At 44.5% G+C, this 11,265-nt stretch overlaps 3 protein-coding genes across 11 annotated transcripts in view; all 3 read right to left on the bottom strand.

The window, feature by feature from the left end:
- The window catches only part of LOC126988518 (N-acetylglucosaminyl-phosphatidylinositol de-N-acetylase-like), a 16,653-nt gene extending 16,320 nt beyond the window's left edge, over window positions 1–333 (bottom strand). For all 7 annotated transcript variants that reach the window (XR_007742153.1, XR_007742154.1, XR_007742155.1 and 4 more), the window contains exon 1: window positions 130–333. The gene's annotated coding sequence lies outside the window, so the exon portion shown is untranslated. The remainder of the gene's footprint in view (window positions 1–129) is intronic.
- A 3,658-nt stretch (window positions 334–3,991) lies between these two features.
- Window positions 3,992–6,638, bottom strand: LOC126988513 (zinc finger protein 160-like). 3 transcript variants are annotated; one of them, XR_007742151.1, is made up of 3 exons: window positions 4,648–6,638; window positions 4,466–4,556; window positions 3,992–4,374 (listed from the first exon to the last, which is right to left on the bottom strand). XR_007742151.1 is itself a non-coding variant. In XM_050846713.1 (1 exon), the coding sequence occupies exon 1, from the start codon at window positions 6,630–6,632 to the stop codon at window positions 4,965–4,967; it is 1,668 nt and encodes a 555-aa protein (XP_050702670.1). In that variant the 5' UTR covers window positions 6,633–6,638; the 3' UTR covers window positions 3,992–4,964. The 3 variants fall into 3 exon arrangements, 1 of the variants encoding a protein (XP_050702670.1); XR_007742152.1 differs by lacking the exon at window positions 4,466–4,556 and having other exon boundaries at window positions 4,557–6,638; XM_050846713.1 differs by having other exon boundaries at window positions 3,992–6,638.
- Window positions 6,639–7,440: 802 nt separating this feature from the next.
- On the bottom strand, window positions 7,441–8,603 carry LOC126988516 (gastrula zinc finger protein XlCGF8.2DB-like). Its single transcript, XM_050846717.1, has one exon. It carries the CDS (start codon window positions 8,595–8,597, stop codon window positions 7,443–7,445), a length of 1,155 nt encoding a protein of 384 aa, XP_050702674.1. The 5' UTR covers window positions 8,598–8,603; the 3' UTR covers window positions 7,441–7,442.
- Window positions 8,604–11,265: the final 2,662 nt, after the last annotated feature.

Genomic DNA, 11,265 nt, shown 5'->3' with positions numbered 1-11,265 from the left:
TGGTGTAAGTACTATCGCCGCAGAGGTGGCCGCCCCGCCCTCAACAGTGGGCGGGCACACCCACGCCCCTCCCCGGCACGCCCGCAGCCCTGCGTCACCTCTTGAATTATTAACCCGATAACAGCTCACCTGTGCCCGCCTCTCCTGCCGGTGCTGCGTTGTCTGGCAGTGTGTCGCGGCTCTCCTCGCCTCACGCCTTCCCCCCAAGACTCCAGTAAGAGGAAACACAGCAGCAACAAGGCCAGTAAATGACGCCTCCCTTGCCTCGGCCTCCGCGGGACTCCAGGCGCGGAGAAAACTGCAGACGAATGTTTTGACGCCTCCGGGACCGTCTTGGCAGCGGGACGGCACACATTATTTTACTTATTATTAACGTACTGCTGCTGTTAGGGCTGTTTTCATCACTGAGTTGGCTATTTAATTAGTTTCGGGGTGTTTACATTAATCATTGTGGAGGAGATAAGATTAATTAGACTTGAATACAATCTGCAGATGAATGTTTTGATGCCTCCGGGACCATCTTGGTGGCGGGACGGCACACTTTATTTTACTTATTATCAACGTACTGCTGCTGTTAGGGCTGTTTTCATCACTGAGTTGGCTATTTAATTAGTTTCGGGGTGTTTACATTAATCATTGTGGAGGAAATAGATTAATTAGACTTGAATACATAAACTGCAGATGAATGTTTTGACGCCTCCGAGACCATCTTGGCGGCGGGACGGCTTCCATTATTTTCCTGATTATTAGCGTATTGTTGCTGTTAGGGCTGTTTTCATCACTGCTTTAGCTATTCAACCAGTTTTGGGGTATTTATGTTATAGTCAGTGTGGAGGAAATGGCTTAATTAGACTTGAATAAGGATATTTTGACGCCTCCGGGATCGTCTTGGCAGCGGGACGGCACTCATTATTTTCCTTATCATGAACGCTTTGCTACTATCAGGGCTGTTTTCATCACTGATTTAGCTATTCAATCAGTTTTGGGGTATTTCTGTGGTAGTCAAAGTAGAGGAAATAGGTTAATTCGGCTTAAGTACACAAATGCAGACTGGCCGTGAAAATGTAAACAAACACTTGTCTTGGGAACTTATGGCGCGAATTTCAAAAAGTCAATGCAAGGATTTCTATGTTAACTAATAAAAACTGCCGTGACAATCCGTTTTCTATTCCTTTTATGTGGAAATACTAACGAATCATATAACAGCAGGAGAAGGAGCTGAGATATCCTTTTTTGTCTCTATAAGCAATGATTTCTACGTTAATTAATAAAGTCTTCTGTGACAATCCATTTTCTTTTCCTTTTATGTGGAAATACTCACGAATCATATAACAGCAGGAGGAGGAGCTGATATATCCTTTCTTGTCTCTATAAGCAATGATTTCTACGATAATTAATAAAGTCTTCTGTGACAATCGGTTTTCTTTTCCTTTTATGTGGAAATACTCACGAATCAAATAACAGCAGGAGGAGGAGCTGAGATATCCTTTCTTGTCCCTATAAGCAATGATTTCTACGTTAATTAATAAAGTCTTCTGTGACAATCCATTTTCTTTTCCTTTTATGTGGAAATACTCACGAATCAAATAACAGCAGGAGGAGCTGAGATATCCTTTCTTGTCCCTATAAGCAATGATTTCTACGTTAATTAATAAAGTCTTCTGTGACAATCCATTTTCTTTTCCTTTTATGTGGAAATACTCACGAATCAAATAACAGCAGGAGGAGGAGCTGAGATATCCTTTCTTGTCCCTATAAGCAATGATTTCTACGTTAATTAATAAAGTCTTCTGTGACAATCCATTTTCTTTTCCTTTTATGTGGAAATACTAACGAATCATATAACAGCAGGAGAAGGAGCTGAGATATCCTTTCTTGTCTCTATAAGCAATGATTTCTACGTTAATTAATAAAGTCTTCTGTGACAATCGGTTTTCTTTTCCTTTTATGTGGAAATACTAATGAATCAAATAACAGCAGGAGGAGGAGCTGATATATCCTTTCTTGTCCCTATAAGCAATGATTTGTGCGTTAATTAATAAAGTCTTCTGTGACAATTGGTTTTCTTTTCCTTTTATGTGGAAATACTCACGAATCATATAACAGTAGGAGGAGGAGCTGATATATCCTTTCTTGTCCCTATAAGCAATGATTTATCCGTTAATTAATAAAGTCTTCTGTGACAATCGGTTTTCTTTTCCTTTTATGTGGAAATACTCACGAATCAAATAACAGCAGGAAAAGGAGCTGAGATATCCTTTCTTGTCTCTATTTGCAATGATTTCTACGTTAATTAATAAAGTCTTCTGTGACAATCGTTTTTTTTTCCTTTTATGTGGAAATACTCACGAATCATATAACAGCAGGAGGAGGAGCTGATATATCCTTTCTTGTCTCTATTTGCAATGATTTGTACGTCAATTAATAAAGTCTTCTGTGACAATCCATTTTCTTTTCCTTATATGTGGAAATACTCACGAATCATATAACAGCAGGAGAAGGAGCTGATATATCCTTTCTTGTCTCTATTTGCAATGATTTCTACATTAATTAATAGTCTTCTGTGACAATCCATTTTCTTTTCCTTTTATGTGGAAATACTCACGAATCAAATAACAGCAGGAGGAGGAGCTGATATATCCTTTCTTGTCCCTATAAGCAATGATTTGTGCGTTAATTAATAAAGTCTTCTGTGACAATCCATTTTCTTTTCCTTTTATGTGGAAATACTAACGAATCATATAACAGCAGGAGGAGGAGCTGATATATCCTTTCTTGTCTCTATAAGCAATGATTTCTACGTTAATTAATAAAGTCTTCTGTGACAATCCATTTTCTTTTCCTTTTATGTGGAAATACTCACGAATCATATAACAGCAGGAGGAGCTGATATATCCTTTCTTGTTTCTATAAGCAATGATTTCTACGTTAATTAATAAAGTCTTCTGTGACAATCCATTTTCTTTTCCTTTTATGTGGAAATACTCACGAATCATATAACAGTAGGAGAAGGAGCTGAGATATCCTTTCTTGTCCCTCTATAGAAATCGCTCCTTGTATTATAAAAACGTAACATGCAAAATCTCGGGGCCTTGCGAAGAAGTTGCTGGGATTGTCATGGACTGTTTTATGATGTTGATGATAAGTTTTACACGACCTCTGCAACCTGAGGGGAAAAATCACCCATGAAAATCCGACTAATCTCTCCTGTGGCCTTTGGGAAATAGTCGTAATGGTAGCCAGATATGTTTACGATTATATACCAATGCCATATCAACCAAATAGGGGACATTGTGGACGAGGGTTGGAGCCATGGGGGTGTTCTTCTATATTGCTTCCATGATCACTATAATATAACTTGTAAATACTAACCAAACACCTTACCTGACTAAATCTAGCATGGTCCTACTCACTCGCTCTCTCTCTCTCTCTTGCAACTTATTATACTCACTTTCTATAAATCGACGTGGGCATAGGTCGACAGCCATATGCGGGGTCACCTTCCAGGGCTGCGACTCTCCTGGCCTCAAGGGGGTCTGTGTTGGCCTGGGTCATGAGTAGAAGGGAGGACACAGTGTAGCCGGGCAGCTCAAGAGGCCAGTCCTTCAGCCCCTACCTCTGTCGCTATTACCAAGGCTACACGCACACACACACACACACACACACATCTCGGTATTTTTTTTCCCTTTCTTCCTTCTCTTTTTCATTCTTTCCTTCCCTTCCCTTCCCTTCAATCTCCATCTCTTCTTTCCCTTCAATTTCCTTCTCTTCTTTTCCTTCAATCTCCTTCTCTTCTTTCCCTTCCTTCCTTCCCTTACTTTCCCTTCAATCTCCATCTCTTCTTTCCCTTCAATTTCCATCTCTTCTTTTCCTTCAATCTCCTTCTCTTCTTTCCCTTACTTTTCCTTCAATCTCCATCTCTTCTTTCTTCTTTACCACTTCTGTCTATCTCTCTCTTTCTCTCTGGGGGTTTCACAAGTACACACATACAGTTTTTATACTCATATATTTAATGCTAACACTAATTATATACATCATACTGGCGGGCAACAAATACCAACAGTACTTGTGGATTCTGTATGTGCAAGGAGGAAAATGCTGACAAAAATTATAACAAAACATTACTTGATATGGGAGTGCGTGGTGATCAGAAAATGAACAGAAGTTGAAAGAAATTGACAGAACTTTCCTATTAATCCTTTGAATGTGGATTTCCCAGCAGAAGACCTCACCAAGCTACAGGAGTGGAACAAAAAGTGGCTGCTACAATTCAATGGAGAAAGATGTAAAGTCCTGCACCTTGGGAGGGGAAATCCAGCACACCAATACCACATGGGAAACACTCCACTATCCACCACAGAGGCAGAGAAAGACCTGGGAGTGTATGTTACCAGTGAAGGGATATCCAGCACACAAATACCGCATGGGAAACGCTCCACTATCCACCACAGAGGCAGAGAAAGACCTGGGAGTGTATGTTACCAGTGAAGGGATATCCAGCACACAAATACCGCATGGGAAACACTCCACTATCCACCACAGAGGCAGAGAAAGACCTGGGAGTGTATGTTACCAGTGAAGGGATATCCAGCACACAAATACCTCATGGGAAACACTCCACTATCCACCACAGAGGCAGAGAAAGACCTGGGACTGTATGTTACTAGTGCCAATCACAGCGGACGGGTTAAAAATTGTTTCAGATTTCGAAAGACAAGACAGACAAGCAATAGGTTGGTAGTTGAAGGGATCAGAATGGTCACCCCTCCTTAGTACTAGCTATATGTAGGCAGACTTCAAGCAGGAAGATCTGGCAGAGGTTGAAAAGCAAATGGAAGAGTTTGACCAGGCAGGGTGTCAGCACAGAAGCACAGTTCATAATCACAGTAGAAGGCCTTAGTTAACGTTTATTTTCTCTCTCTCTCTGTGTGTTAGACCCTGCTCTCCACCTCCACCACAACACCTCAGGGGAAGTGGGTCTTCATGTGTTTGAGAATCTCCCTCTTCAGCTTGAAAAGTTTCCCACAAACATCACACTTGAACTCTCTCAGGACAGAGTGTATTAACATGTGCTGGTTCAAATAAGTCTTGCTAGTGAATCTTTTGCCACACTCCAGGCACTCATGAGGTCTTTCACCAGTGTGTGTAAGGGTGTGTTTCTTAAGGGACGACTTCACAATGAACACTTTCCCACAAACTCCACATTCATGCTTCTCACTGTTGTGTTTATGCATGTGTGCTGTTAGGTTACTCTTCAGGGTGAATAGCGAGCCACATATGTCACACTCATGATTCCTTTCACCAGTGTGTGTAACAGCGTGCCTCTTAAGGGTAGAACTGTGAGCAAATCCTATCCCACACACTTCACACTGATGCCTACGTTCACCAGTGTGCGTCAGGATGTGGGCTTCGAGGTTCCCCTTCGTGGTGTATCTTTTCCCACAAATTTCACACTGATGATTCTTTTCACCAGTGTGCGTTCGCATGTGTGTCTTGAGGGAACGTGATATCAAGAATTTACTCCCACAAATTACACATTGATGATTTTTTTCCCCGGTGTGTGTAAGGGCGTGTGTGTTGAGGGTAGCCTTAGCACTAAACCTTTTCCCACACTCGAGGCATTCATGAGGTCTTTCACCAGTGTGTGTAAGGGTGTGTGTGTTGAGGGTAGCCTTAGCACTAAATCTTTTCCCACACTCCAGGCATTCATGAGGGCTTTCACCCGTGTGTTTAAGGGTGTGTATTTTGAGGCCGTTTTTTGACTTTAACTTCTTCCCACACTCGAGGCATTCATGAGGTCTTTCACCAGTGTGTGTAAGGGTATGTGTGTTGAGTTCCTGTTTGGTACTGTACTTTTTCCCACATTCTTGGCATTCATGAGGGCTTTCACCCGTGTGTTTAAGGGTGTGTATTTTCAGGCCCTTTTTCGACTTAAACTTTTTCCCACACTCGAGGCATTCATGAGGTCTTTCACCAGTGTGCGTAAGGGTGTGTGTGTTGAGGTCTCTTTTTCTAAGGAACTTTTTGCCACACTCTTGGCACTCATGAGGTCTTTCACCAGTGTGTATAAGGGTGTGTGTGTTGAGGGTACTCTTGTGATAGAACTTTTTGCCACACTCTGGGCATTCATGTGGTCTTTCACCAGTGTGTGTAAGGGTGTGTGTGTTGAGTTCCTGTTTTATACTGAACTTTTTGCCACACTCGAGGCATTCATGCGGTCTTTCACCAGTGTGTGTAAGGGTGTGTTTGTTGAGGTTACCCTTCCTATTGAACTTTTTGCCACACTCTTGGCATTCATGAGGTCTTTCACCAGTGTGTATAAGGGTGTGTGCGTTGAGGGTACTCTTCTGATGGAACTTTTTGCCACACTCTTGGCATTCATGAGGTCTTTCACCAGTGTGTGTAAGGGTGTGTCTGTTGAGTTCCTGTTTTGTTCTGAACTTTTTGCCACACTCTTGGCATTCATGAGGTCTTTCCCCAGTGTGTGCAAGGGTGTGTGTGTTGAGGTGACTTTTAGTTCTGAACTTTTTGCCACACTCTTGGCATTCAATATTTTTTCCATCAGAGTGTGTGGGTGTAATTGTAGAGGCCACCCTTCCCAGGGAGTCTTTGGCCACACTCTGGGCACTCATGGTTTCCTTCAGCAGTGAGTGCAAGGCTGTGTCTGGTGAACTTGCTCTCAGTCTCCAATCTTCTCACACTCAAACGTTCCCTTTCCTTTATGGCTGGAGATGCCAGCAGCAAGGTGGTGGTGGTTCTCCTGATCACCCCTGATCCTCACACCAGGGGCAGTCTGCTCCTGCTGGTCCCGGCCACTCAGGCTGCTGCCCGGCCCTGCAGCCTCCACTGCAACACTGCTCCTGATGTGAGGAGGCGGCAGGTCTTGCAGGAACCTCAGGGAAGCTGCAGCGGGCGGCAAGGTTCCCCGACACCACACTCAGGGACCAAGCCAGCAGGCCAGGCGCGGGATGCACCAAGGAGTCCTCAAGTCAGTGGTCAGTGGCAGCAAGGATGCAGCAAGCGCTGAGCACAGCACCTGCGCGACACAGCTGAGTGGTGTCTCCTGGCGCTGAGCCCCTCGCAGCACGGCCACCACCGCTTCCTGGCATGAAGAGACGAGGTGTTAGTGAGGTGTTTCTCTCTGTGCCTTCTCTGCCTAAACCCTCAGAGGGATCATGGTCACCATGGGGATCCTGCTGTCCTTCAGCGCTGCCTGGGCACACTCCTGCACATCTGCCCACCAACCTTTCCTTCCTAGAAGCTGGCAGTGTGCTGCTTACAACTTGGGCCTAAGAAGGTTCTACAACAAAGAAGCTCAACGGCAAAACAAAAAGACAAAAAGCCTGTCCCTGGTCGCTGAGGGGAAGAGAAAATGACACTGCCCTCCACCACCACCACCACCACCACCTACGCTCCCACACACAGCAGCACGACACACCACCTCAACGGAAGTGTGTCTTCATGTGTCGGGCAATGTCACTCTTCATCTTGAAAAGTCTCCCACAAACATCACACTTGAACTCTCTCAGGTCAGAGTGTCGGAGGCTGTGTTTGTTGAGCAGAGTCTTACAAGTGAACCTTTTGCCACACTCCAGGCACTCATGAGGCCTTTCACCAGTGTGTGTCATGAGGTGTGACCTGAGGGCCCTCTTCGCATTAAACAGCTGCCCACAAACATCACACTTGAAGTCCCTCAGGTCGGTGTGTATCAAGACGTGGCTTTTCAAGTGAGTTATATGGATGAACTTTTTGCCACACTCCAGACACTCATAAGGTCTTTCCCCAGTGTGTGTGCGCATGTGCAGTGAGAGGCTGGCCTTCACGTTGAATAGCTTCCCGCAAATTTCACATTCTTGTTTCTTTTCCCCGGTGTGTGTGAGAGCGTGTCTGAAGAGGATGCTGCCCTGGGTGAAGCGCTTCCCACACACGCCACACTGGTGCTTCTTTTCCCCAGTGTGGGTCATGATGTGGTCCTTCAGGGAAGCATTCTTGCCAAATGTTTTCCCACAAATTTCACATTGATAGTTTTTTTCACCGGTGTGTGTTCGCAGGTGTGTGTTCAGGGTTCCCTTCCTGGCAAACCTCATCCCGCACACTTCACACTGCTGTGTCTCGTGTATCAGGGTGTGTCTGGTCAGGCCACTCTCCTCAGCAAACCTTTTTCCACACACCTTACACTCATGATTTTTTTCAGCATGAGTACGCATGTGATTTGCCAGGGAACCTTTCCCAAGGAAACTTTTGCCACACACTTCACACGCAAGGTTTCCTTCCCCAGTGGACGGAACAGTGTGTGGGCTGGAAGTGTTCTGCAGAGTGGCTTGTTTTGCACCAACTTTTTCTTCATTGTTTCCTTCGCCAACGTGAGTCTGGACATGTCTATTGAAGACACTCTTCAGCCCAAACTTTTTCCCACAAACTTCACACTGATGATTTCTGTCGCCGGTGTATTTAGCAATGTGTCGGTTAAAGATGCTTTTCACATTTAATTGATTTCCATTGACTTCACATTCAATATTTTTTCCATCAGAGTGTGTGGGTGTAATTGTAGAGGCCGCCCTTCCCAGGGAGTCTTTGGCCACACTCTGGGCACTCATGGTTTCCTTCAGCAGTGAGTGCAAGGCTGTGTCTGGTGAACTTGCTCTCAGTCTCCAATCTTCTCACACTCAAACGTTCCCTTTCCTTTATGGCTGGAGATGCCAGCAGCAAGGTGGTGGTGGTTCTCCTGATCACCCCTGATCCTCACACCAGGGGCAGTCTGCTCCTGCTGGTCCCGGCCACTCAGGCTGCTGCCCGGCCCTGCAGCCTCCACTGCAACACTGCTCCTGCTGTGAGGAGGTGGCAGGTCTTGCAGGAACCTCAGGGAAGCTGCAGCGGGCGGCAAGGTTCCCCGACACCACACTCAGGGACCAAGCCAGCAGGCCAGGCGCGGGATGCACCAAGGAGTCCTCAAGTCAATGACAGCAAGGATGCAGCAAGCGCTGAGCACAGCACCTGCGCGACACAGCTGAGTGGTGTCTCCTGGCGCTGAGCCCCTCGCAGCACGGCCACCACCACTTCCTGGCATGAAGAGACGAGGTGTTAGTGAGGTGTTTCTCTCTGTGCCTTCTCTGCCTAAACCCTCAGAGGGATCATGGTCACCATGGGGATCCTGCTGTCCTTCACCGCTGCCTGGGCACACTCCTGCACATCTGCCCACCAACCTTTCCTTCCTAGAAGCTGGCAGTGTGCTGCTTACAATTTATGTTTACCATTTACCGTTGATGAAGTTTCAGGTCAGGCTGGCAGCGCAGTGTTCCGCAGGGCCGTCAACAATATAATGGTGTTAGCCTAAAAAATCATCCTTGATGCACTCGTTCATAACATCACAGTGAATGAGTGAGTCGCTCACTTTCATGTTTCAGTTCGCGCTAAAACATCAAGATCTTTTCTTTATAAAGATAGCATCACAAACATCCAATGCTTTATTAATTATCTATCATATATTTTCTTTGACAGCCTCGCAAATATCCAGCATTATTTCCCTCTCACTGAACATTTACCGGACACAATTTGTCTTGGAGTCCCAAACACAAGCAGCCATGATCGGTGATGTTACGAATTCTCTCCATTTCAGTCTGAAGAACTACACAACACCGGTCATTTGCTGGGTGGCTAATTCCAGGCTTTTTTTAAAGATTTATCACCTAGTATCACTGGGGAACAGGCCCTTGTCCACATATGGCCCGTCAAGAGGGAAAAGATTGCTCCCTCCCTGCACGGGGGACACGGGCCTTTGCCAAAGTCAGCCCGTAGCAGGATGCCGACAGACCCACTCTATCAGCAATCGAAATCTAGCCAACCAAGTCGGTCTGTCGACGAGGACTGGCACGTCTCTGAATTCCAGGCTTCTTGTACCTCACACAACTTATGCATTTCCTTTGAGCCGTGGTGCATCCCTTGGTTTAGGATCCCCTGCAATGTCTAAGGTTTTTTCTCTTTACAGCAAAGAAGCTCAAGGGCAAAACAAAGAGAGAGAAAAAAAAAAAAAAGTTAATTGTTGGTCTCTCAAAAGCAAAGAGTGTGTCCTACAGATCAAGACACCTCTCCTCCTGAAGCTGACCTCTCTCTTGGCCACCCTTCCAAACTCTTTTAAGGACAAAGTTCGCCGTGGATTAAAATTGCATCTGTGGTCATGAATAATATGTATGTTGTATACATTAGCACCTTTGTTATCATATCAAAATTTCAAGCTTATCAGATGAAATGAAAAATTAAGAAAATTATTTTTCGTTGTTTTTATGAAAATTTTAAATTAATTTTTCTCGGTCATATTTTTATCGACTTTCCTGTGACACGAACATCTGATAATTCATTGTTATTCTAACAATTTGTCAAGATGTTTTATTGAAAAATGTTTTTGTCAATGTGTAATTTTTTTTTTTTTTAACACAAAATTTTCCCAGATATCGAAACTATGCCGTTTTTCAAGAAAACATCTTGACAAATTTTTACTACGATACATGATCTTGTACGTCCTAAAGTTTCATGAAAATCGTGCAGAAAGTAAAACCAAAAAATAATTTTATGATCATTTTGTACCAGTTTTGAGAAAAATGCGATTAAAGTTTTGCTAAAGTTCTTGGGCCCAGCGAAGGCACTATACTGTCAATGATACTTTCATGTGAATTTTATGGGATCAGTAATTACATATCAGTGAGTGCATAAAAGGATCAAGCACCTCTTCCTCCCTTATAAAGGTATTCATTGCTCAAAGGCACGGGTGTCTGGGCGGCCACGGCCCTCATTGTTGCAAGGTTTGATCAGTACTCTCAAGGGGCGTGGCTATTGGTTTGAATTCCTTTGTCTGTCTTCCTCTTCTTCTTTATTTTCTTCTTCAGCGTAATTTTTCTCTTTTCTCTCATTTCTAATCCAGGTATTATTTTACTTTCTTCCCTGTCTTGCAGCGGTACTTCTCACACTTGTCCTGGGTTAGATCTCAGTATTCTACGCATTTTGAACACCATTTATGTGCGTCGCAACTGCTAGAAATGCCGCTCGCGATTTTTTAAAAGTTAATGAGTTACTTGCGGCCGCCTCGGAGCGCAATGGAGGGTTTTCGGTTGGGGTATTTTAAATTTATACAACACAGCGTGGGGCGACGGAAATACACAGCGGATGATGGGACACAACGGCGGTGCGGGCCGGTGTTGCGAGAAATGTCTCCTTGCAGAAACAAGTCGCTCTACAGTTCACCATGTATGCGTGCTGGGGGAAAATATTAAC

The sequence above is a fragment of the Eriocheir sinensis genome, chromosome 69, assembly GCF_024679095.1.
Source record: "Eriocheir sinensis breed Jianghai 21 chromosome 69, ASM2467909v1, whole genome shotgun sequence".
In the NCBI taxonomy this organism is placed as follows: Eukaryota; Metazoa; Arthropoda; class Malacostraca; order Decapoda; family Varunidae; genus Eriocheir; species Eriocheir sinensis.
This window is presented reverse-complemented; position numbering and strand designations above follow the sequence as displayed.

Excerpts from the sequence above, each read along its gene's own strand:
- LOC126988513 (XM_050846713.1), bottom strand. The coding sequence starts at position 6,632 with ATGAGTGCCCAGAGTGTGGCCAAAGACTCCCTGGGAAGGGTGGCCTCT.
- LOC126988516 (XM_050846717.1), bottom strand. The coding sequence starts at position 8,597 with ATGAGTGCCCAGAGTGTGGCCAAAGACTCCCTGGGAAGGGCGGCCTCT.